Raw genomic sequence first — 26,433 nt, forward strand, 5'->3', positions numbered from 1 at the left:
TTCTAGTCATATAAGTGTTTATTTGCTGTATAAACATTAAGGGGTCCTTTTATCAAGCCGCGCTAGTGAGGTTAGCACGTCGGACATTTCATCACGCGCTAACCCCTGTGGCTGGCTAAAAAACTAACGCCTGCTCAATGCAGGCGTTAGCGGCTAGTGTGGCAGGCGGTTTAACGCGCGTTAAACCCCTACCGCAGCTTGATAAAAGGACCCCTAAGTTGGGTATTAGGTATCAAATAAACTCTCATATACCAGCCCTAATCTGCACTATCACTACTCAAGCTTCCTTTTATTACAAGTAATAAATCTGTCCATATACTGATGCCATACACATTAAAGTTTCCATCTTGAGCTATCAAGTTCTTCAAAGTAGATTCTGTAGCTTCTCTGAGAGTTTGGGGCCCTTTAAGAAGCCAACTGAAGTGATCTTGCAGTTTTTCCCAAGATCGTTCAGCAGTATTGCTGCTCCAGTACCCATTCATAATGTCATAATCCATGCTCTCTCCCCACTTTGTCAAGAAGCTTAAGTAGGCAGCTTCCAGTTCAGAATTCCTGGCCACCAGCTTAGCAAGCAGCTCACAACTCAGATTGCTGCAAAAGTTTTCAAACAGAAGCATATCTACTACCAACCACTGTACCAAAAGTTTGGAAATATTAGTATCAATGTCATCTATAGCCAGGACAGCTGCTACAAGTTGGAAGATGTGTGATTTAGGAACCTGAGACAAAACTTCACTCACTCTATCCAACTGCTCTTCCTTGTTCAAATGTTTTGTTCTGTTCTCCAAATATTTCTTAAGACTGTGAGCCTGTGTTAGCACCAAAGGCTTAGACAAAGAGTTAGGGAGCATGCTGGTGATAGACAATAACATCTGTGAAGCAGCTTTTTGACGAAATATATGGCTAATACAACTCATCATAGGCTTGGATTCGTCTTTCAGCTCTGAGAGAAGGAATTCATATTGCACCTTGGGCAATGCTGGGTTTTGTAAGAGAAAAGCATACAAGATCTCATCACAGAAGCCCAAGTCTTCAAAGGATATGAAGCGGTAATTTTCCATAGATGTCTTCAACTCTTCATTTATCACCCAAAGTCTATCTTCCAGTGCTGTCCTGATGAGAACATGTGTCTGGAAGCGCTGATGTATATGTTGAAAGTAGGCAGACCACTGGAATGCTCTCTGGAGAATCAGATTATCCCAATCCTTCACACTCTTACTCTGAGACACAGCCAAGACCTCTACAAATCTTTCCAAGTTTTCCAAAATTGCCTCCATTCTTCCTCTCTAGTTCCACATGCTGATTGATTGCAGTACTGAGTTGTGCATTAATACACTTCTCACCTAAAGAAAACAAGAAATGGTGATATTGGAAAGTGAAAAAAGGAGTCAGCATCCAAGAGAAAGCTCTAGGGGCCTGATTCTATAAATAGTACCTAACCGCGCCTTTTAGGCACTGCTCCGCACGGTTGTCAATCAAACACTAGGCATCCTTTAGAGAATCACGCCTAGCAGCACCTAAGCGGATTTACTGTATTTTTTGCTCCATAAGACGCAACTGACCATAAGACACACCCTAGATTTAAAGGAGGAAAACAAGAAAAAAACCATTCTGAACCAAATTCTCCCTGCCAGGCTCTGCACCCAACCCCACACTCCTTGCCCGGCTCTGCACCCTGTCCCCCCTCTCTGGTGGTCTAGTGGTAGGTCGAAGCAGGCAGGCCTAGTGGCAGGCAGGCAGGTCCCATACCCCCCAGTATCTTAAATCATCCCCATCCCCCCATGTGCCCCCCCAGTACCTTTTTTAATCATACCCCCCTGTACCATTTTTTTTTTTCAAAGTTTATTTTTAGATAGAAAAAAAAGTAAAACATAAAAAAGCATTTGGACATCACAAAACGAGCTGGAAAATTAAGAGGAAATGGAGATGCCTGAGGGAAACAATGGGGGAAGGGGGAGGCTTGTTATTACAGCTGAACTCTTGGGCTCCAGGATAGCAGAGCCTTTGAATGGGACCAAAATTGGCTGAAAGGATTAAAGACTTCCTTGAAAGCACTTGGCTTAGCTCAAATGAAAATCTTATGATGGTTAACTGTTTGAAAACAAAAGCAGATAACATTATGGAACGAGGACAAAGTTAACTAAGGATATTCTCCAAGAAGCAGACTTCTTAGGCTAATGCTGTGCAGGCAATTGACGTCGGAAAGAAGACTTCTTATCGGCAATTAGCAGCAGTAGCGGGGAGGTAAGACTGCAGCGGCGCAGACCGGGGCAAAGGAAGGAGAGAGGCTTTTTTTCCGCGGTAGGGAGGGAAGGATGTAGACAGGCAAGCTGGCTGGCTTTAGTGCGGAGGGAGGGAGGGAGATAGGTAGGCAGGCAGGCTGGCTTTGGGAGTGGACAAAATCTGGAAGGCAGTGGGGGGACATAAGAAGGAGGAACTGGTGGCACTATGGACACGGGAAGGAGGCACTGGGGGCACTAAGGACACGGGACGGAGGCACTGGGGCACTAAGGACACAGGAAGGAGGCACTGGGGGCACTATGGACATGGGACGGAGGCACTGGGGGCACTATGGACACGGGACGGAGGCACTGGGGGCATTATGGACACAGGACGGAGGCACTGGGGGCACTGTGGACACGGGACGGAGGCACTGGGGGCACTATGGACATGGGACGGAAGCACTGGGGGCACTAAGGACACGGGAAGGAGGCACTGGGGGCACTATGGACACGAGACGGAGGCACTGGGGGCACTATGGACACAGGACAGAGGCACTGGGGGCACTAAGGACACAGGACGGAGGCACTGTGGACACAGGACAGAGGCACTGGGGGCACTAAGGACAAGGGAAGGAAGGAGGGAGGGAATAGAAAGGGACAATTGTTGGGCCTGAGTGCAGAAAGAAAGGATACACAGTCAATTAATAATGTCCTCTTTTGATGAAAAGAATAAATGGTCACGTAGGTAGAAAGGAAATAAAAACTATACTCTTCAAGAAATCCCTTAATAAAGCTTAATACCATGAATACCCCCTTCTTACCATCCCCTCCCTATCCCCAGATCCTACTTATCCCTCTCTTGGAAACCATCTCTGATCTAACGTTATAACCCTTCTTCCATAAAATTGTAATCCGCTTTGAACCGAAAGGTAATGGCGGAATAGAAATCTGTAATGTAATGTAATATTACCTCTGACTTACTTTCTCTGCAGCAGAGTCGGCAGACTCGCTGAGGTACAGGAAGGTCCCGCGATGACTCATCTGCTGGCTCTGCTCCAGAAGAAGTAAGTTACGTCAGACTTTACCGCAACTCCTTGCATCTGCCGGGTCCACCCCCTCCGACGTAACTTACTTCTTCCGGAGCAGAGCCAGCAGACGAGTCATCGCGGGACCTTCCAGCATGCGGCTGCCGAGTCCGCTCCAGAGCAAGTACGTCGGAGTGGGGTGGACTGGCAGCCGGCAGCTACAGTCATCACGGGACCTTGCTGCATGAAGGGAGAGAAAGGAGCAGGACTGCTGGAATGGAACAGTGGTGGAGGGAAAGAAAGGGGGCAGGGTGGTATGGAAGGGTGGTGCTGATGGAATTGATGTACGGAGAAAGGGGAGAGACATAAGGGGGAAGGATATTGGAGGGAAAGAAAGGGGGCAGATACTGATTGAACAGGGGTGGATGGAGAGAGAAAGGGCAGACATTGGATGGTACTGGAGCCTATGCTGGATGGAAGTGCAGATGGGAGAGATAAGGAAACAAATGCAGGAAGGAAATGGGAGGAGAGAAAGAGGGGAGCAGACGCTGTTTGGAAGTGGACAGAGCGAGGAGAAGGTACTAGATGGAAGGGTTAGAGAAAGAGGGTACATAATGGAAGGCACATGATGGGGAGAAAAGGATTGAGTTAGGGAAACACTGGAGGGGTGAGGGAAAGAGGTGGCAAGCTTTAGGTAGACAGTAAAAAAGGAAATTGATGAGAGGGTAGTAAGAACATAATCTAGACAGATGCAGAAAATAAATTGAAAAGGAAAATGAGGGAAAAAAGGGAAAGGGATTGCAGAGGAGAGGTGTGGGAGAGGGAAGGAGAGCAGAGAGATGCCAGACCAATGGGGTGAAAGGAGAGATGAAAAGGGGAGGCATACAGTTTCTGGAAGGGGCATAGAAGGAGAGAAGATGCCATATAGGGGAAGAGAGACGGCAGACAGTGGATCGAAGGAAGAGAGTTACAAGAAGATGAGGAAAGCAGAAACCACAGAAGACAAAGATAGAAAAAAAAATTCTATTTATTTATTGCTTTAGGAGACATGTGTCACTGTTTCTGTGGTGCATTGTATGCAGAGTCCAGCTTCTTGCTGGTTCAATTTAACCTTTGTCTATATATTTCTATTTTATCCCCCCTTTTACAAAACTGTGGAGTGTTTTTTTAGCGCCAGCCGTGGTGATAGCAGCTCTGATGCTCAGAATTCTATGAGCATCGGAGCTGTTACCTCCATGGCTAAAATCCACACTACAGTTTTGTAAAAGAGGGAGGGGTTAGTTTGTGATTACATATTCCATACTAGGCGAAGGTGTTTTCTGTGTTCTGTGTGTTCGAAAGACATACTTTTCTGTTAGGATTGACTGCAGGATTGATCTGTACTAGTCTGGCTTGTTTAGTTTTACAATGGGTGTATTGATGTTGTACTGCTCATTGCAGTATGTAAGATGCTACCTTTACCTAGGTACTCATGTGTGATGTGTGGATTGTTACTAAAAATCATGTTTTCATACAGATGGGGGGGGGGTGTCAAAAATGATGGGCCCCGGGTGTCACATATGCTAGGTACGCCACTAGTGTGGGGACCTCAAGATATTGTAGAAATAGCTAAGAAGAAAAAATTTTAAAAATATAAATTGATTCAGGTTGGGCAGACTGGATGGACCATTCAGGTCTTTATCTGCCGTCATCTACTATGTTACTATCTACATCTGGCCTGGTGATGGTAGCTGTTAAATCAAAAGTGGTTCAGGATCTCTCTCAGTCTAATCCAAGAAGTCTCAGTACCTGGCTTCTGTGATGATGCCCCAGTACATCATCTCCACCCACACAGGTACAATTACCCGTGATCAATGACTGTAGCTGCCGGCTGCCAGTCCACCCCACTCCGATGTACTTGCTCTGGAGCGGACTTGGCAGCCGCATGCTGGAAGGTCCCGCGATGACTCATCAACCTCTTTTTAACTAAGATATAGCACAGTTTATTAGAACTGGCATTAAAGGGCTCCAACAACCTCCTCCTCTCTGACCACAGCCTCCAGCATCTGGCAGCTGCTTAAATTACAGGAGATGAGGAAGAGCTGTGGAGAGCTATACGTATGTCGCTGCATTCATCAAAAGTACAATGCAATCAACCTTTAATGAATCACTTTACCCAGAGAAAGCCTGCTCTCTAACAGTACTTTCACCTTCCACAAGCATAAAGCCACCTATAAACAAAGATGATCCTCCTCCTCAATGTCCATGGCTCAGCCCCAGCTGTCTATCATACCTACCTTTTTAATCATACCCCCACTGTACCTTTTAAAAAAAGAAAACAAACCAAACCTTTTTAATTCTTCCCTCCCTCGACAGTTCCGCTCTATTTCCGGGCAGCAAGCACACAAGTCAGCAGCGCGGCGCTCAGTACCAAGTTTTACACGCTCCTGCTTGGGCCAGCGCCGCTTTCCGAATGGCTGCCGGCAGTTCTCACGAGTCATGCAAGAACCGCCACCAGCCAATTGGAAAGTGGTGCGGGTCCAAGCGGGAGCGTGTAGAGCTTGGCCCTGACCGCCGCGCTCCTGACTCATGCGCCTGCTACCTGGAAGTAGTGCATAGTCGTCAAGGGAGGGATATACGCTGGACCGCCAGGCTGCTTGAAAAAGGTGCAACAGTTGGGGGGGGTTGTTTTAAAAAGATGGTCCGGCAGCGGTGTTTAAAAAGGTGCTGCAGGGGGCGGGGGAGTTGCAGCTGTACAGGGGATACAAATTTTGCATCTTCGCTTCATAAGATGCACCGAGATTTCCACCCACTTTTGGGTGGAAAAAAAGTGCATTTTATGGAGCGAAAAATACGATAAGTAAGGTGTCCACGATTAGAGCACCTAACACAAGCACTGTTTATAGAATCTGGCCCTAAGTAACATCATGGACAATATGCTGAAATCTTCTGCCCACTATGTAGCAGCAGCCAAAACAAGCAAACAGTATGGAAGATTAGGTTTTTACCTTTGATAATCCTCTTTCTGTTAGTCCCTGTAGGATTCCATATGCTAGGTGTTCAATCCCAACCCACAATCCGGGAGTTGCAGAAATCCACAAACTTTTCTGAACACATGCTCCACCCCCTTAACCTGAGAGCTAGTAAACATATCCAAAAAGGGGACAAATAAGGGTGCGTCTTATGCAGCGAATACCACGCGCCCCCCACCCCCGGTACCTTGATGTAATCCTGGCGGTCCAGCGCTGCATTGGCAGGCCCCCTGCTGGACAGCCACCAGAGTCCCCATCTGCCAGGCAGGCGCGAGCCCCGAGCACACCTGCCTGGTCCCGTGCCGCCGCCCGAATGGTGTCAGCTCGGCCTAGCACTGTATCAGCAGGCTCTCCCATCTACCGCAGAAGTGAAAGGCAGGCGTGAGCCCCAAGCGCGCCTGCCTGGTCCTGCCCAAATGGTGCTGTTGGTTCTCGCGGGAACTGACGGTACCATTCAAGCAGTGGTGCAGGACCAGGCAGGTGCGCTAGGGGCTCACATCTGCCTTTCACTTCCGGTGCAGATGGGGGAGACCGTTGATACAGCGCTGGACCGAGCTAACATTATTCGGGCAGCGGCATGAGACCAGGCAGGCGCACTTGGGACTCGCGCCTGCCTCTCACTGCTGCGGCAGATGGGGACTTGGGCGGCTGGCCAGCAGGGGAGGCTGCCGATGCAGCGCTGGACCGCCAGGATTGCATCAAGGTACTGGGGGATGGGGGGATGTTTAAAATACCAGGATAACCATCTATGGAGGGAGGGAGGGATTTTAAAAGGTACGGAGGGTGGGGGGATGTTTAAAATTCCAGGATAGCTGTCTAGGGAGAGAGGGAGGGATTTTAAAAGGTACTGAGGGTGGGAGGTGTTTAAAATACCAGGTTAGCTGTCTAGGGAGGGAGGGATTTAAAAAAGTACAGAAGAGGGTATGATTAAAAAAGGTACTAAACTAAACTAAACTAAACCTTGGGTTTATATACCGCACCATCTCCACGAATGCGGAGCTCGGCACGGTTTACAGGAAGAAGGATGAGAGAGGAACTACAGTGGAGAGATTAAAGAGTTAGGTGTAAAGGGGGAAGGTGAGAGGCCTAAGAGGGGGGAAGTGTTACAGTTTTGAGAATAGCCAGGTTTTTAGGTGTTTGCGGAAGAGTTGGAGGGAGCTTGAGGTTCGGAGTGGGGAGGTGAGGTTATTCCAGATCTCAGTGATTCTAAAGGGGAGGGATGACCCAAGTTTGCCTGCATAGGAAATACCTTTTATGGAAGGGAAGGATAGTTTAAAAATTTGGGAGGATCTGGAGGAAGTAGGGGTTGGGGAGTTCCAGGATAGAGGGATAACGGCAGGAAGGATGCCATGTAGGATCTTGTAGGCCAGACACGCACATTTGAAGTGGATCCTGGGGATTACTGGGAGCCAATGGAGCTTAGACAGGAGTGGTGAGACGTGATCAAATTTGCTTTTCGCGAAAACAAGCTTAGCTGCGGCGTTCTGAATCCGCTGAAGTCTAGGGGGTACGTAGGGGGTAAGGGGGGATGATTTAAGGTACTGGGTGGTATGTGGTGGGTATGGGGGATGATTTAGGTTACATGAGGGGTATGGGGCCTGCCTGCCCTGTGCACTGTCCCTGCCTACCACTAGACCACCAGAGGGGGGACAGGGTACAGAGCCTGGCAGGGAGGGGTGACAGGGTGCAGAGCCTGACAAGGAGTATGGGGTTGTGTACAGAGCCTGGCAGGGAGAATTTGGTTCAGAATGGTTTTTTTCTTGTTTTCCTCCTCTAAATCTAGGGTGCGTCTTATGGTCAAGTGCGTTTTATGGAGCGGAAAATACGGTAAGTCCCAAAGCCAAACAACATACCTGAACAAATCCATAACTAGGGGGGTACGGGGAAGGATTCCCAGCAACATAAGTAATTCTTGAACTGGTCTGCTCTGCAAAATGTTAACAAGCGATAAACAGGCACAAAGGCAACTCCAAAAAACATTGATACAATGTAGAACTAACCTGCTATATGCAATGAGCACCCATAGGAAATGGCCTTCAGTCAAGCACACTCACAGAAGTGGAAACTCCCCAAAGGTTCCGTCAACTGGCTGGAAAGACATCAAGCCTGCAAGGAGAATAAAGGCAGAAAGAGGCTATTTCAAACCACTTAGTGTACACAGAGAGGGCAGGTCATATGGAATCCTATAGAGACTAACAGAAAGAAGATTATCGAAAGTAAAAACCTAATCTTCCATTATGTTACGTCCCTATAGGATTCCATATACTAGGGACATAGCAAAGCAATGGTAACAACTAGGGAGGGACAGAAGAGCCTGACCTCAACATCGAAGTCCCAAAAAGCAGCATCTACATGGAAAAAATGGGTAAAAGTGTGAAGAGAGGATCAAGTAGCCACCATGCAAATTTCATCAGGATGAATCACGTGAGTCTCCGCCCATGATGCAGCCCTACTTCTAGTCGTGAGTTTTTATCGAAATCGGCAGCTGTTTGTTGCGTGCGATGCAAGTCACAGGATTGGTCATTCAAATCCATTGATTGAGGACTTGGACGCCGGCCAGCCACGGCAAGGTGCAGCAGTCAGGACAAAAAGGTGATCAGACAGCCTGAAATCATCAGTTCTCTCCAAATAGTGGAGCAATACTCTCCTGACATCCAACTTGCATAAGATTTGATCGCTGCGCTCCAAACCCGTGGACTAAAACACAGGCAAACTAACCTCCTGGTTGACATGGAAGGCTGAAACCACTTTCAGTAGAAAGGAAAGTACAGTACAGAGGACAACTCCTGTGTCTGTAATACAGAGAAAGCACAGTTACTTACCGTAACAGGTGTTATCCAGGGACAGCAGGCATATATTCTCACACATGGGTGATGTCATCTACGGAGCCCCAGCGCGGACAGCTTTTCAAGCAAACTTGCTAGAAGTTTCAAGTTTGCACACTGCACCACGCATGTGCTAGCCTTCTTGCCCACTAGAGGGCGCATCTCCACCTCGTGGTCCTCAGTTCCATATCAAGCAAAGAAAGCCATCCCCGGGGAGGTGGGCGGGTTGTGAGAATATATGCCTGCTGTCCCTGGATAACACCTGTTACGGTAAGTAACTGTGCTTTATCCCAGGACAAGCAGGCATGATATTCTCACACATGGGTGACCTCCAAGCCAACCAGAAAGAAGGGCAGGTGGGAGGATGGCAAATTAGGAAAACAGGTTACGTAACACCGACTGGCCAAACCGGCCGTCGCTTCTGGACAAGGAGTCCAGGCAGTAGTGGGAGGTGAACGTATGAACCGAAGACCAGGTGGCAGCTTTACATATGTCCTCCATAGGAGTGGATCGGAGGAAAGCAACCGAAGCTGCCATCGCCCGGACCTTATGCCCCGTGACTCGACCCGAGAGCGGGAGACCAGCCTGAGCGTAGCAAAAAGAGATACAAGCAGCTAACCAGTTGGACAAGGTACGCTTGGAAACCGGATGTCCTACCCGATTAGGGTCAAAGGACAAAAACAATTGAGGAACCTTCCGATGAGACTTAGTACGTTGGAGATAAAAAGCCAACGCCCTCTTACAGTCCAGCGTGTGAAGCGCCGCCTCACCAGGATGAGAGTGGGGCTTCGGAAAAAACACCGGAAGAACAATAGACTGATTGAGGTGGAAATCAGAGACAACCTTAGGTAGAAATTTGGGATGGGTGCGAAGAACCACCTTGTCATGATGAAACACCGTGAAAGGGGGGTCCGCAACCAAAGCTTGCAACTCACTAATCCTACGGGCGGACGTGAGTGCAATCAAGAAGACCACTTTCCAAGTGAGAAACTTAAGAGAAGACTTGTCGATAGGCTCAAAAGGGGGTTTCATCAGGTGAGCCAAGACCACATTAAGATCCCACACCACAGGAGGAGGCTTCAGAGGAGGATGAACATTCCCAAGGCCCCTCATGAAACGAGACACCAGAGGATGCAAAGAGAGGGAACGCCCCTCGAGATGCCGATGAAACGCTGCAATGGCACTGAGATGCACTCTAACGGAAGTCGTCTTGAGACCAGAATTCGACAGATGCAACAGATATTCCAGCACCGAAGACACGGGAACCGAAGTCGGATCCAGATGATTCGAGAAGCACCAGGATGAAAATCTGGTCCACTTCTGGGAATAACACAGCCTAGTCGAGACCTTCCGCGAGGCCTCCAAAATCTCCCGCACTGGCTGAGAGACCGGGACCGAATTCAAGGAGAAAGGAACCAAGCCGTCAGATGTAAGGACTGAAGATTGGGATGTAACAGCGAACCCCGACTCTGAGAAAGCAGAGAGGGAAAGACCGGCAGAAGCAGAGGTTCCCTGGCGCTGAGTTGAAGCAGCAGGGAAAACCAATGTTGTCTGGGCCACCGAGGAGCAATGAGAATCATAGTGGCTCCCGTCGATTTGAGATGCACCAACGTTCTCAAGATCAGAGGAAAAGGAGGGAACGCATAAAGGAACCTCCCTTCCCAGTCGAGAAGAAAGGCATCTGCCTCGAGACGATCCCGGGAGTACATCCGAGAGCAGTAGAGGGGCAGTTTGTGAGTCTCGGGCGAGGCAAACAGATCCACCTGAGGAGTCCCCCAATGGTCGAAGACCTCGCGCAACACCCGGGAGTTCAGCGACCACTCGTGCGGTTGCAGCAGACGACTGAGTTTGTCTGCCAGACAATTCATCTCTCCTTGAATGTAAACCGCACGGAAGAATATGTTCTGAGAGACGGCCCATTTCCAAAGACGCAGGGCTTCCTGGCACAGAGGCCAAGAGCCGGTCCCCCCCTGCTTGTTGACGTAATACATTGCCACCTGGTTGTCTGTCCGGACGAGCACCACTTGATCTCGCAGGAGATGACAGAAAGCCCGAGCCGCCAGAAAAATGGCACGAAGCTCCAGCACGTTGATGTGACATCGTCGATCCGCAGCCGACCATAGTCCCTGCGTTCGAAGACCGTCTAGATGAGCCCCCCACGCATACTCCGAAGAGTCTGTCGTCAGGACCTTGCGATGCGGAGGAACGCGAAAGAGCAAACCCCCGGACAGATTGGTAGAGTTGGTCCACCAACGGAGCGAGCGTCTGAAAGACGGAGTCACAGTCAAGCGTCGAGATACTGGGTCGCGGTCCTGACGCCATTGCGAGGCCAAAGTCCACTGAGGTATCCTCAGATGCAACCGGGCAAAAGGGGTCACTTGGACCGTAGATGCCATGTGCCCCAAAAGCACCATCATGCGTTGAGCCGACACTACATGCAGTTGCGAAACCTGCCGGCCCAAGTGAAGCAGTGCCTCCAGCCGTGGAGAAGGGAGGAAGGCACGGAGGAGAACAGTGTCCAGCACGGCTCCTATAAACTGGAGGGATTGAGTCGGGCACAAGTGAGACTTGGGAAAGTTCACCTCGAACCCTAGACCCTGAAGAAGCGTGATAGTCTGTTGGGTCGCTGAAATAACTCCTTCCCTTGTCGGGGCCTTGATCAGCCAATCGTCCAGATAGGGAAAGACCTGTAACCCCCGGGAGCGCAGAGCAGCCGCGACCACCACCATACACTTCGTGAACACCCGAGGGGACGAAGCCAGACCGAAGGGTAGTACGCGGTACTGCAGGTGCAACTCCCCGACTTGAAATCTTAAAAACTTCCGAAAGTCGGGATGCACCGGAACATGGGTGTACGCTTCCTTTAAATCTAGGGAGCACATCCAGTCCCCCTCGTCCAATAGAGGATACAGGATCGGAAGTGATAACATACGGAACTTCTCCCTGACCAGGAACTTGTTGAGCTTCCGGAGGTCCAAAATGGGGCGCAAGTCCCCGGTCTTCTTTGGGACCAAAAAGTAACGGGAATAAAATCCCCGGCCCCGCTGATCGTGAGGTACCAATTCGACCGCCCGGAGGCTCAACAAGGCCCCGGCTTCTTCTCGGAGAAGGGCCAACTGGCTCCGATTGGGCGGGCACGCCCCGGGAGGCATGTCTGGAGGCTGTCTGGAGAAGTTTAACGAATAGCCCTCTGAGACGGTCCGGAGCACCCATGCGTCTGACGTAATCCCTGACCAAGCCCTGGCAAAAGCCGTGAGCCGACCCCCGATGGGGAGGGGGTTGGACGACCTCGCGGCGGGGGCCAGCCCCCAGCCGCCCATCCCGTCAAAAGGACGGCGCTGGCTTGGATGCCCCCTGCGCAGCGGGCTTGGAGGGACCCCCCCTACCCTGTTGGGTTGGACGTCGGGGTGGAGGTCTCGAAAAGGCCGGTGTCGATTTTTGAGGATACCGCCTAGGTGGCTGTCTAAATGGCCTCTGAGGCGACGGCTTAGGCTTCGGGCGCACCAGAGACGCTAGAGAACGTTCTTGGTCAGAAAGCCGCTTGGTAGCCGCCTCTAAGGAGTCGTCGAATAACTCCGACCCGACGCAGGGTAGATTGGCCAATCGCTCCTGCAGGTTGGGGTCCATCTCGAGGGTCCGCAGCCACGCCAACCGGCGCATGGCTACTGCACATGCCGATACCCTCGAGGCAAGCTCAAATGCGTCGTATACCGCATGAAACAGATAGAGACGTAGTTGGGACAGGTTTGACATAAAAGTGGCAAACCTATCCCTGTGCGAATCCGGGATCACCCCCTGAAAGTCTGGCAGATCCTTCACCATTGATCTGAGGTAGGAAGAATAGGCGAACGCATAGTTGAGGACCCTCATGGCCATCTGGGAATTAGCATATAGACGACGGCCGAATTTATCGAGGGTCCGACCCTCTCTCCCAGGGGGGACCGCAGCAGAGACCCTAGAAGGCTGCGAACGCTTGAGAGCCGACTCCACCAGGAGCGACTGATGGGAGAGCTGCCCCTTGTCAAACCCTTTAGGAGGAATTGTCCGGTATTTTGATTCCATCTTGGTGGGCACTACCGCAACTGTAAGAGGGGTCTCAAGGTTCCGCAGCAAGGTCTGAAGGAGGACCTTGTTCAGCGGCAGGCGGGGGGATTCCCGCGGAGGGGCAGGAAGATCCTGCTCCTCCAAAAATTCTTTTGTATAGTGTGACCCCGCCAACAGGTCCACCCCCAGAGCCTTCGCCATGTCATGGACAAATTTTGAAAAAGAAGATGTCCGTGCGGGCGGAGAGGGTGACCGAGACTTCCCAACGGAGCCGAAAGGAGAGGCCTGGCGAGAATACCTCATCTCCACCCCGGATCCCGATCCCCACGAGGCACAATCCCGTGACCTCGACGGGGTTGGGGACACAGCCCGCCTGAGAGACCCCCTGGGGGAACCCCCCGGGGTACGGGGTATGGAGGCCCGTCCCTTCCGCCCCGGCGAGGAGGCACGGGAACTCTCCCGGAACGGGGACCGCAAGAGATCGGGGTTGTCGAGGCGGAGTTCCTCGACCCGCAAAGCCCCGCCCGAGGGCGGCATCGAGCGACGACTCCTCCGAGGCGAGGCCCGAGACCGCTTGGCCTTCTTCAGGCGGTGCTTCGCCCGAGGCTTGCTCGAGGGCGAGGAACCCCGGGAAGACCTCGGGGACGAGGACGAGGAAATCCGGCGTACCCGGCGCTGCTTGTCTCGGGACCGCACACTAACCTCAGGCTGTCTCACCGAGGTCGGGTCCGAGGGGAGCGTCGAGGTCGAGGCCGAGGGAGCTTCGGCCGCTGAAAGGCCGGTGCCCGAGGCCGAGGTCGCCAACTGCGGGGCCGCGGAGACCGAAGGCGTCGAGGCCGAAGCCTGCTGCAGGGTCTCAATGGCCCCGGAGAGCTCCGAGGAAATTAACGCTCGGAGCAATTCCTGGAATGCTGGGATCATCAGACCCGGTGGCAACACCTGGGGGCGCTCCTCAGAGGGCGACCTCGGTCTCGAGTATTCCCTCGGGGCTAACCCCTTAGACACCTTGGGCTGGGCAGAGGTCGACGGTCCCGCCGACGAAGAGCCCGAGGATGGCTTCCTGGTCGATCCTGAAACTGAGGAAGGAAGCGGAGACTTACCCGAGGCTTGCTTCTGCGAGGCAACCGGCTTCGAGGTAGCCGAGGGACCCGATGCCGAGGTCGAGGCCGAGGTCGAGGCCGGGGCCGGAGCCGAGGCCGAGCTCGAGGCCTTCCCCGTCGGGGTCTCGACGGCAAACAGATCCGCCATACGGGCCTTGCGACGTGTAAGGGCCCGTTTCTGGAAGGTGGCACACTTAGGGCACGATGCTGTCGGGTGTTGGGGCCCCAAGCACCTTAGGCAGCACCTGTGAGGGTCAGTGATCGACAAAAGCCGGTCACACCTACCACACTTCTTAAATCCCGTTACGGGCCGGGACATGGGCCCAAAACAAGGCCGGGAACAGACGAGGTTCCTCGGCCACGGCTACCGGGAGCCCCCGGAACGAACGGATGAAAATAATTTTTTTTTTTTTTTTGAGAAAAGAAGAAAACAAATAAAGAAAACACAGAGAACGCAGCGACCGCGTCGAAATTCCGCACACAGCCGCGGCGACAGAAGGCAAAATACGAGCACAATTATCCACAGGGCTTCTGGCTCCGCGGATGAAATTGAACTGAGGACCACGAGGTGGAGATGCGCCCTCTAGTGGGCAAGAAGGCTAGCACATGCGTGGTGCAGTGTGCAAACTTGAAACTTCTAGCAAGTTTGCTTGAAAAGCTGTCCGCGCTGGGGCTCCGTAGATGACGTCACCCATGTGTGAGAATATCATGCCTGCTTGTCCTGGGATAAAGGGTTCTCTGTACGAAAGAGCCTGAAGCTCTGAAATATGCCTTGTTGAGACAATAGCGACCAGAAATACAGTCTTAATCGTGAGATTGAGAAGCATCCTGCAGTGGTTCGAATGGGGCTTCCCCAAGGCCCTGCAGAATGATGTTAAGAGTGCCTGAAGGGAAAGGAAGATGTAAGGGAGGTCACAAATGAACAGCCTCTCTCATAAACCTGGTCACATCTGGATGAACAGGAAGCAAACTAGCACCTCTGCGGGCTCTAAAGCATGAAAGGCCTGCCACCTGAACCTTAAGAGAGGCCAGTGCTAAAACAATGTCTAGGCCCGTCTGAAGAAAAGCCAGGATCACTGAAATAGGAGCCCTCTCAGACTCCACACGATCCGTAGCACACCACTGTTAGAAAGCCTTCCAGGTTTTGGCAGAAGAAGCTATAGTAAAGTGTTTCTTTGGGTGCAAAAGAGATAACAACATTGGAATAACTGAACTTCATCAAGGCTGAGCGATCAAGAGCCTTGCCGTAAAACCAAAGCACCTTGGGTCTCCTTAGGCACTGGCCCCTGACTGAAAAGGTATTGATGAAGAGGGAGCTGGGGTTTCTTGTCCCACTGAAGACAGACAAGATCCACATACTATGGGCGGTGAGGCCAATAACATAACATTGTACTTATAGACCACATAACCTTAAGTTCAATGCAGTTAACAAAAGATTAAAAATAGCATAACCTAGGGATCGTTTGACTTAATTTGTCAAATATTTTGAAAAAAGGTAAGTTTTCAATTGAGTTCTAAAGTGTTTATAAGAACAGGCACTGCGCAGCAGTGGTCTAAATTCCCTGTCATAGAGAACAGCCTAAAATGCTAGTGTATGTTCCAGAGATTTCTTGCTCTTACATCCTTGAGAAGATGGAAAATTAAACAAAGCGTGTGATTCTCTCCTATATTTATGGGCCGCTATAAGGAATCTATCATTCATATAGATGGGAGCAATACCATACACAACTTTGTAACAAAGACAACCCAACTAATCTGGAGCTACTAGAATCACAAGGCCAGGAATCACAAGGCCACAGAGGGAACCTATAAAGGAGCTTGGGAACCGACGAGGGCTGAACCAAGGCAACCAGCCCTGGGCTTCCACACTGGGACCATCGACTGTAAAAACGCCAGGCCTTCGAGTTTTCTGCTGAAGCCATCAAGTCCATCTAGGGCTGACCCCAGCGCTGTACAATCAGACTGAATGCCTTCTGCGAGGGACCATTCTCCCAGGTCCATGATCTGACAGGTGAGAAAACCTGCCTGAACATTGTTCACTCCTGCTACATAGGCCACCAAGAGAGACACAAGATGTGTTTCTACCCATCGAAATAGCATGCAAGCCTCCTGGCCAAAGAGAGCGCTTCTTGTGTCCCCTTGACGATTTACACCACCACAATGACATTGTGGGAGAATTTTCATAGAAACATGATGGCAGATAAAGGCCAAATGGCCCATCTAGTGTGCCCATCCGCAGTTACCATTATCTCTTTTTCTCTCTTAAAGATCCTATGTGCCTATCCCACACCTTCTTGAATTCAGACAATCTCTGTCTCCACCACTTCTTCCAGGAGACTGTTCTACCACACTTTCTGTAAAACTTTCTGTAAAAAAAAAAAAAAAAAAATATTTCCTTAGATTACGGTACTCCTGAGCTATCACCTCTTAACTTATCCTATGCTCTCTCTTTCCAGAGCTTCCTTTCAAATGAAAGAGACTTGACTCATGCGCATTTACACCACATAGGCATTTAAATGTCTCTCTAGAAAAATAATAATAATAACAGTATATAAATCAATCCAATCCAAAAAATGTTATTAGCCAAGTAGTGGAAATGCCCACTGAAAAACCATTTCATAAAAGTAGAGAAAAAGCCTCAACTTTATTTCATATGCAGATGGCAACACATTGAATTTTTTAGCCATTCTTATTATGTATCTTGGGCAAAAAAACTCCACTATTCCTCAAAAATGTAATCTTTCAAAACGGGAACATATCCCACCATTGTGCACAGGGAACAGGTAAAAGAACCTAAGAAAAAGTTACACTTATCTTCAAAAGTCATACTGAGATAAGTCTGTCCCTATACATCTTATGATAAAGCACAGTTACTTACCGTAACAGGTGTTATCCAGGGACAGCAGGCATATATTCTCACATGTGGGTGACGTCATCTACGGAGCCCCGATGCGGAAGCATTTTCAAGCAAACTTGATTGAAGATTTTAAGTTTGCTCTGCTGCTCCACGCATGCGTGCCTTCCTGCTCCACTAGGGGGTGCATCCCCTCGTGGTCTCCAGTTCACTTAACTAGCCAAGAAGCCAACCTTGGGGAGGTGGGCGGGTTGTGAGAATATATGCCTGCTGTCCCTGGATAACACCTGTTACGGTAAGTAACTGTGCTTTATCCCAGGACAAGCAGGCATGATATTCTCACATGTGGGTGACCTCCAAGCTTACTGAAGAGGGATGGAGGGAAGTTGGCAATTTAAGCAAATAGATTTTGCAGTACCGATTGGCCGAACCGGCCATCGCTTCTGGACAGGGAGTCCAGACAGTAGTGGGAGGTGAAGGTATGAACCGAAGACCACGTGGCAGCCTTGCAGATTTCCTCGATAGGTGTGGACCTGAGGAACGCTACGGAGGCTGCCATCGCTCGGACTTTGTGTCCCGTTACTCGGCCATGCAGCGCGAGACCAGCCTGAGCATAGCAGAAGGAGATGCAATCGGCCAACCAGTTGGACAAGGTGCGTTTGGAGACTGGGTGGCCTAACCGGTTTGGGTCGAAGGACAGAAATAGTTGTGGGACTTTCCGGTGTGGCTGAGTGCGTTGGAGGTAAAAGGCCAACGCTCTTTTGCAGTCAAGAATGTGGAGCGCCACTTCTCCGGGGTGAGAGTGGGGCTTGGGAAAAAACACGGGTAAGACGATGGACTGATTGAGATGGAAATCAGACACTACTTTAGGTAGGAACTTTGGATGGGTGCGGAGTACCACCTTGTCGTGATGGAATACCGTGAAGGGTGGGTCCGCTACCAGAGCTTGTAGCTCACTAACCCGCCGTGCGGACGTGAGCGCGAGTAAGAAAATTACCTTCCAAGTGAGGAATTTTGGATGGCATTTGTCTAGTGGCTCAAAAGGAGGTTTCATTAGTTGAGCCAGAACCACGTTAAGGTCCCAAACCACCGGGGGAGGTTTGAGAGGGGGGTGGACGTTCAGGAGACCCTTCATGAAGCGAGTGACTAAGGGATGGAGCGAGAGGGCTTTCCCTTCCAGGGGCTGATGAAAGGCCGCAATCGCACTGAGGTGTACTCGAATGGAGTTGGTCTTTAGGCCGGAATGAGATAGTTGGAGTAGATAGTCGAGGACCAGGGGAACGGGGACCGACACCGGGTCCTGGCTGTGGGAGGAGCACCAGTTTGAGAATCTGGTCCACTTTTGGGAGTAGCAGGTTCTCGTCGAGGTTTTTCTGGAAGCCTCCAATATCTCCTTGACTGATTGAGACACGGGGAGAGCAGTCAGGGGGAAAGAAACCAAGCATTCAGATGAAGAGATTGAAGATTGGGATGTAACAGTGAACCCTGACCCTGTGACAGTAGAGAGGGAAACAGAGGCAGAGGCAGTGGATCTCTGGCACTGAGTTGAAGTAGAAGGGAAAACCACGGCTGGCGAGGCCAGCGAGGGGCAATCAGGATCAGGGTGGCTTGTACTGTTTTCAGGTGGACAAGCGTCCGCAGTATCAGAGGAAACGGCGGGAACGCGTACAGGAACCTTCCCTCCCAGTCGAGGAGGAAGGCGTCGGCCTCGAGCCGGTCCGGAGAGTATATCCGGGAACAGAAGAGAGGCAGCTTGTGGTTGTGAGGGGACACGAACAGGTCTATTTGAGGTGTCCCCCACCGTTCGAACACCCCTCGTAGGGTCTGAGAGTGTAGTGACCACTCATGTGGCTGGAGGAGGCAGCTGAGTCTGTCCGCCAGGCAGTTTTGTTCTCCTTGTATGTACACCGCTCGGAGGAAGGTGTTGTTGGAGATTGCCCATTTCCAGAGGTGCAGGGCTTCCCGACAGAGGGGCCAAGATCCTGTCCCCCCTTGTTTGTTTACGTAGTACATCGCTACCTGGTTGTCGGTTCGGATGAGAACCACTCGGTCGTGGAGCAGATGTTGGAAGGTTACAGCTGCGAGGTAGATGGCCCGAAGTTCTAGCACGTTGATGTGGCAGTGACGGTCTTGTGCTGACCACATTCCTTGGGTGCGTAGGCCGTCCAGATGGGCTCCCCAAGCGTACTCCGACGAGTCCGTGGTGAGTACCTTGCTGTGGGGTGGGGTGAGGAAGAGCAAACCTTTGGAAAGATTTGAAGAGTCGCCCCACCAGCGGAGCGATCGTTGCAATGAAGGAGTCACTGTCACGGAGCGGTCGATCGGGTCCCGGTCTTGACGCCATTGGGACGCCAGGGTCCATTGAGGGATTCTCAGATGGAGGCGGGCGAAGGGTGTGACATGGACGGTGGAGGCCATGTGGCCCAGGAGGGTCATCATCTGTCGAGCTGATACCGAGGTCAGCAGGGAGATCCTTCGGCTCAGACTTACTAACGCCTCCCGGCGCGGAGGGGGGAGGAAGGAACGGAGGTGAACCGTGTCCAGCGTGGCCCCGATGAACTGTAGGGACTGCGAGGGACGTAGTTGAGATTTTTGGAAGTTTATTTCGAACCCCAGACTTTGTAGGTAGGTAATAGTCTGTTGGGTCGCTGAGATAACCCCTTCCCTGGACGGGGCTTTGATTAGCCAGTCGTCCAGGTAGGGGAATACCTGGAGGCCCTGGGAACGTAAGGTTGCTGCTACCACCACGAGGCACTTGGTGAAGACCCGAGGTGATGATGCTAGTCCGAAGGGGAGGACTCGGTATTGTAGGTGCCAGTCCCCTACCTGGAAGCGCAAGAACTTGCGGTGAGCGGGGTGCACTGGGACATGTGTGTACGCCTCTTTGAGATCGAGGGAGCAGAGCCAGTCGCCCTCGTCGATCAAGGGATAAAGTGTCGGTAGCGAGAGCATCCGAAACTTTTCCCGTACCAGGAATTTGTTGAGGCGTCTCAAGTCTAGTATTGGGCGTAGGTCTCCCGTTTTTTTCGGTACCAGGAAGTAACGGGAGTAGAAGCCCTTTCCCCGTTGGTCGGGGGGCACCTTCTCCACTGCTCTCAGGTGAAGCAGGTCTCGGGCTTCGGAGAGGAGTAGAGATAGCTGAGTCCGGTTGGGAGGGCAATTCCTTGGGGGGTTGTCCGGAGGAATGGCCCGAAAGTTGAGAGAGTACCCTGATGAGATCACGCCAAGGACCCATGCGTCCGACGTGACTTGTTCCCAGCGAGGGTAAAAGGCTTTGAGTCGACCCCCGATGGGAAGGGGGCCTGGGACTATGGCGGAGGGGGCCCGCCCCCTTCCGCATGCCCCGTCAAAAGGACGGGGATGGTTTAGTGGTCGCAGGCGGTTGGGACTTGGGCATGGCCCTGTGGTGGGCTTGCGGACGCCTGGGTGGGGGCCGCGAGAAAGCAGGGGTGGACTTTTGTGGGTAGCGGCGCGGAGGGGCCCTATACGGCCTGGCCGCTGGCGGTTTGGGCTTTTGCCGGACAAGGGAGGCAAACGAGCGTTCATGTTCGGAGAGGCGTTTTGTGGCCGCCTCGATAGTGTCATCGAACAATTCCTTTCCCACGCAGGGGAGGTTAGCCAACCGGTCCTGTAAGTTGGGGTCCATGTCGACCAGGCGTAGCCAAGCTAGTCGGCGCATGGCGATAGCGAAGGCTGCTTCTCTGGAGGAGAGTTCGAAGCCATCGTAGGCCGCGTGGAATAGATGAAGGCGCAGGTTGGAGAGGGACTCTAAAAGCAGGCCAAACGTTCCTTGCCGGGAGGCCGGTAGGTCAGTCTCAAAGGCTCTCAATAGTCCAATGAGGTGTTTGAGGTAGGATGTGAAGGTGAAAGTATAGCTTTGCACCCTAGAGGCCATCATTGCGTTTTGGTATAGTCTCCTGCCGAACTTGTCCAGGGTTCAGCCTTCTCGGCCTGGGGGGACCGCTGCTGAGACCCGGGACGGGTGAGCCTTTTTCAAGGAGGATTCTACTAGCAGCGATTGGTGGGAGAGCTGCGGTTGCTCGAATCCCGGGTAAGGTACTGTGCGGTACTTGGCCTCCATTTTGGAGGGTACGGCCGTGACCATGTAGGGGGTCTCCAGGTTCCTGAAGAAGGCCTGTTGGAGTACCGGGTTAGGTGGTAAGCGGAGGGACTCTCTGGGCAGTGATGGCATATCCAGCTCCGCCAGGTACTCCTTAGAGTATCTGGAGTCGGACTGGAGGTCTAAGTCCAATGCGTGGCCCATGTCTTGGACGAAGCGAGTGAAGGATGGACGGGATGTCCCCGGGGCCCCGTGCGGGGTCGGGGAACGAGACCTTCGTCGGGTGGAGAAGGATAGGGAGGCTTCCCTCGAGTATCGAGGTTCGTGTTCCGATCCATGCTCCGAGACTGGGGAAGCACTGTGAGAGTGTTCCGGGGTTGTCGATCTTCGGCGTCTCGAGGGGCCCCTCGGAGACGATGCCGGAGTTAGGGGTATCGATTGATATCGGATCGGTGACCTCGATCCGGACTCCCTCGGAGAATACGTCCGAGGTGGAGTTCGGTGTATGCGCGGGTTGGAGAGTGATAACTCAGCCACCCTTAGTGGTCCCGTACGAGGTGTGGGAGAACGGCCTCGTAGAGTTGGTGAACCTCGGGCCTTCTTGGAGGTACGGCGGTTCGAGGTTTCTGTCGTTTTAGCCCGACGTTTTGCCCCTCGGCGGTCTGCGGAGGGGGAATGTCTCGGGCGCCTCGGCGAGGAGTCTGAGGAGGATGGGATGCGGCGAGGATTGCGCACCTTTCCTCGAGGTTGATCGGTGCGAGGCTCAGGTTGGTCTGGCACGTTCGAGGTCGAGGCCGGTTGAAACTGGGCCATTGCAGTGGACAGCTCCGACGTGATCATCGCTCGGAGTAGGTCCTGGAAGACGGGCACGGACAGCATCGAAGGCATGTCCCCTGCCTCGGTGCACTCCACCTGGGGCGACCTCGTATCAGAGTATTCCCGTGTGGTGGAGGCACGGCCCGAAGGCTTGGAGGGCTTAGTCGCTGTAAGCATGGGGCTTCCGCCATGCGTCGACGTTGTCCCCGAGGTTGGCTTCTTCGCTGTTCCAGAACCTGAAGAGGGAAGAGGGGACTTACCCGGGGCCGAGGCTTTCTGTTGTCCCGAGGCTCGAGGCGATGCCGAGGTATCAGGGGCCGGGGCCGAGGCCGGGGCCGACCTCGAGGCCGAGGTGGGGGGTTGGTCCGGAGTGAAGAGGTCCGCCATGCGGGCTTTTCTTCGGCGGAGGGCCCTGTTTTGGAAATTAGCGCACTGGGGGCAGGAGTCGGTTGGATGAGCTGCCCCCAGACAGAGGATGCACTGGCGATGCGGATCTGTGAGAGAAAGAAGCCGCTCGCACCGGGTGCACTTTTTAAAGCCGGTCAAAGGCCGGGACATTAAATCGAAAGTGGCCGCGGCTCGATTAGCCACGCGGCCACGGGGACCCGGAAGCCTCCGGGTCGTCGAAAACGAAGCAGGAATCAAATAAAGTTGTAAAAAATTCGCGCAGAGCGACTTAATCGAGAAAAAACAAGAAAAAATCGCGTGCTAGAAGGCAGTTGGGGCAGAGCCTGAGAAAACACGGCTTCTAGGCTCGCGGAAAATTTTGAACTGGAGACCACGAGGGGATGCACCCCCTAGTGGAGCAGGAAGGCACGCATGCGTGGAGCAGCAGAGCAAACTTAAAATCTTCAATCAAGTTTGCTTGAAAATGCTTCCGCATCGGGGCTCCGTAGATGACGTCACCCACATGTGAGAATATCATGCCTGCTTGTCCTGGGATAAAGACCATGCACTACTTTTTCCTCCAGAAGGGACTGGAGAGCGAGTAGCATCAGCCTAATTGCTCGGAGCTCCAGATGATTGATCGACCAACATTTCTGACAAGGAGTCCACTGCCCCTGAATGAAGCGGTCCCCACAGTGAGCACTCCAACCCGACAGGTTGGCAACCATCATAAGAGTCATTCACTCAGGAATTCGAAGAAGCTTGCCCTGGTGGAGAATCTCCCCCTGAAGTCACCAGCTCAAGCTTCTGCGTACTGGTTCCATTCAGGGAAGCGGCATCAGATGGGAATGATGCTGCAGAGACTAGAGAGAGAGAGAGAGGAGAACTCCTGTAAAGGGTGCATGTGTGCTCTGGCTCAGGGGATCACCTCCAAGGAGGCTGCCATCGACCCCAGAACCTGCAGATAATGTCAGGCCGTAGGAGCCCGACGGTCCAGGAGATCTTTGATCTGTTGCTGAAGGTTCGGTCAGGAAGTCTGGTGTCAAAGAGAAGGCCCTGTCTGGTGTCAAAGAGAAGGCCCAGATACTCCAAGGATTGGGAGGACATCAAGTGGTTCTTGCTGAAGTTGACACTCCAACCCAACGCCTGCAGCAGAGACACCATTGCACTTTCGCACTCCTGATGAGACGGGGCCCGGATCAACCCATTGTCAAAGGAAGGATGGATCTGGACCCCCTGCCTGCAGAGAAAAGCTGTCACCTTGGTGAAATGCGGGGTGCTATCACAAGGCCAAAGGGCAGAGCTGATAACTGGAAATGCTGTTGCAGAACATGGAAGCGCAGAAACCTGCAATGCTCTGGGTATAGTGGAATATGGAGGAAAGCTTCTTGAGATCCAAGAACGCCAGGAATTCTCAGGAGAGACCAGATAGGACTGTATCAAATCACGGGGTTTTGAAGCAGAAAGGTTAGAAAAAAAGATCGATTTTAAAATCCAAGATTGCTGCCACCATGAATTCATACCAAAAACAGTAAAAATAAACAAAAATAAAAATAGCGATTTGGGGTCTGGAGAGGTGGGGACCTGAACCCAACCCACAGAACGAAAGTACATAAGAATTGCCGCTGCTGGGTCAGACCAGTGGTCCATCGTGCCCAGCAGTCCACTCATGCAGCAGCCCCCCAGGTCAAAGACCAGTGCTCTAAATGAGTCCAGCCTCACCTGCGTATGTTGCAGTTTAGCAGGAACTTGTCCAACTTTGTCTTGAATCCCTAGAGGGTGTTTTCCCCTATAACAGACTCCGGAAGTGTTCCAGTTTTCTACCACTCTCTGGATGAAGAAGAACTTCCTTACATTTGTACAGAATCTATCCCCTTTCAACTTTAGAGAGTGCCCTCTCGTTCTCCTTACCTTGGAGAGGGTGAACAATCTGTCTTTATCTGCTAAGTCTATTCCCATAGGAAATAATTGGAGATGTAGTCACAGTTCTGCAATGTTTTGCCTGTCAGCGATTTTAACAGCAGCTGCCTCAGTAACTTCACCAAAGGCTCAGAATTGAAGACTTTAGACTGCCGTTCAGCCAAACACAGACTATAACCTCCGCCTCCACGGATCTTCTGACAAATAGTTAGGGGCATACAGCCTGCACCTGAAAACTATGACAAGGTCATAAGCAAACAGACTCCCATGGGAAGGGAACCCAAGTATTCTAAGGAGGATGACACACAGCAGGCTGGCTCCACAGATCCACCAAAGCATCTCTGTGGAGCTGCAATCCAGCACTGTAGAACTTCGTCCTTTCCTCTGACAGGGGACTACCGGGAAAGGGGACTCAAGGCACTGAAGCCACCAAGAAACAAATTTTAAGGGGAAAAAGAAGCAGAGCAACTGCCAGAGACTTCTTGGACTGCTTGCAGAAATTGTAACTGGATATAATTAGCTCTCAGGCTAAGTTTGTGGATTTCTGTAACTCCCGGATTGCGGATTGGGATTAAACACGTGGAGGGGCAAAATTTTAAAAAAAACATCTAAGTCTTTCGCCTAAAAGCTGGATTCTGTAACCGGTGTCTGTCAAAAACAACACCGGTTACAGAATCCAACACCCCCCCCCCACCCCCGATGACATCGGGGCACCCCGACTCCCTGACTACATTCGGGGCAAGAGGGAACCCAAGCCCTCTTGCCCCAGCGGCACCTGACTATGTTCGGGGTAAGAGGGAGCCCAAGCCCTCTTGCCCAGCGATCCCATTCCCCCCCTTCCGGACCGAGTCTGTTGGGGCCAGGAGGGAGCCCAAGCCCTCCTGGCCCGCGACATCCTCTAACCCCCAACCCCCACTAAAATACGGGCAGGAGGGATCCCAGGCTTTCCTGCCCTCGACGCAAACCCCCCACAAGCGCCCCCCCCGAATCCCGTTCGCCCCCCCACCAACCCCAAGACCCCACCATACCCCTTCCCCGTACCTTAAAAAATGTTGGTCGGACGGATGGGTGCCAAGTCCATCCGTCCAACAGGCCAGCCATCTACAAATGGCTAGCCTTAGAGTCTGATTGGCCCAGGTGGCTCAAACCCCGCCCACAGGTGGGGCTTGAGGCGCCTGGGCAAACCGGAATCGACCCAGTTGTCTTAGGCCCCTCCTGTGGGTGGGGCCTTAGGCACATGGACCCAACCGGGGGTGGGGGTGTCATGGGGTCGGCAGGGGGGGTCACAAGTCGGCGGGGGGGCCGTTCGGGGGGGCGGTCGTGGGGGGGGTTGCATCAAGGGCAGGAGGGCCTGGGATCCCTCCTGCCTGTATTTTAGTGGGGGGTGGGGTTAGAGGGTGTCGCAGGCCAAGAGGGCTTGGCCTCCATCCTGGCCCCAACGGACTCGGCCCGGGGGGGGTTGGGATCACAGGGCAAGAGGGCTTGGGCTCCCTCTTGCCCCGAACGTAGTCGGGGAATCGGAGTGCCGCTGGGGCAAGAGGGCTTGGGCTCCTTCTTGCCCTGAACATAGTCGGGGTGCCACTGGGGCAAGAAGGTTTGGGCCTCTCTTGCCCTGAACGTAGTCGGGGAGTCAGGGTGCCATGGGCCAGGAGGGCTTGGGCTCCCTCCTGCCCTGATCATTGGGGGGGGAAGGGTGGATCGCGGCAAGGGAGATGAGCCATCTCTCCTGCCAGGATCATTGCTTTAGGGGGTAGGCAGGTTGCTGAGCTAATCGCAGCAGCCACGATCAGCTCAGCGGCCCCTTTTCAGCACTTATACATATTTTGACTTGGTCTAAGTCAAAATGTATAAGTGCCGACTAGGCAACCTGCCTAAAGTTTTGGTTACACCTGCTGCACGCCTAGGTCTAGATCGGCCCACCTCCCGCCCGCCCTTCCCCACCTCTAAAAACGACTTTTTTCTCTCTGTGGGTTTAGAGGCAGGATGGTTTTAGATACGTCTAAAACCAGCTTTGATTATGGGTACTTGGACTGAAATCAAGCACTGCATCCACAGAGAATGTGATGAAATCAGATAGCTTAGTAGGGTTTTAAAAAAAAAGGCTTGGATAATTTCCTAAAAGAGAAGCCAATAGGCCATTATTGAGATGGCTTGGGGAAATCCACTGCT

The 26,433-nt window shown here is 52.2% G+C and overlaps 1 protein-coding gene across 6 annotated transcripts in view; it reads right to left on the minus strand.

Moving 5' to 3' along the window:
• The window catches only part of FANCF (FA complementation group F), a 27,406-nt gene continuing 973 nt past the window's right edge, over positions 1 to 26,433 (minus strand). For 2 of the 6 annotated variants that reach the window (XM_033957121.1, XM_033957119.1), the window contains exons 2-3: positions 8,259 to 8,364; positions 1 to 1,343 (exon numbers count right to left, since the gene is read on the minus strand). In XM_033957121.1, the coding sequence (XP_033813012.1) occupies positions 258 to 1,277 (1,020 nt within the window). In that variant the 5' untranslated portion in view covers positions 1,278 to 1,343; positions 8,259 to 8,364 and the 3' untranslated portion in view covers positions 1 to 257. Of the gene's footprint in view, positions 1,344 to 8,258; positions 8,365 to 9,080; positions 9,103 to 17,105; positions 17,164 to 26,433 lie in introns of those variants that run through there. The other 4 variants (XM_033957124.1, XM_033957122.1, XM_033957118.1 and 1 more) reach the window with 3 other exon arrangements.

The sequence above is a fragment of the Geotrypetes seraphini genome, chromosome 8 (assembly GCF_902459505.1).
Source record: "Geotrypetes seraphini chromosome 8, aGeoSer1.1, whole genome shotgun sequence".
In the NCBI taxonomy this organism is placed as follows: domain Eukaryota; kingdom Metazoa; phylum Chordata; class Amphibia; order Gymnophiona; family Dermophiidae; genus Geotrypetes; species Geotrypetes seraphini.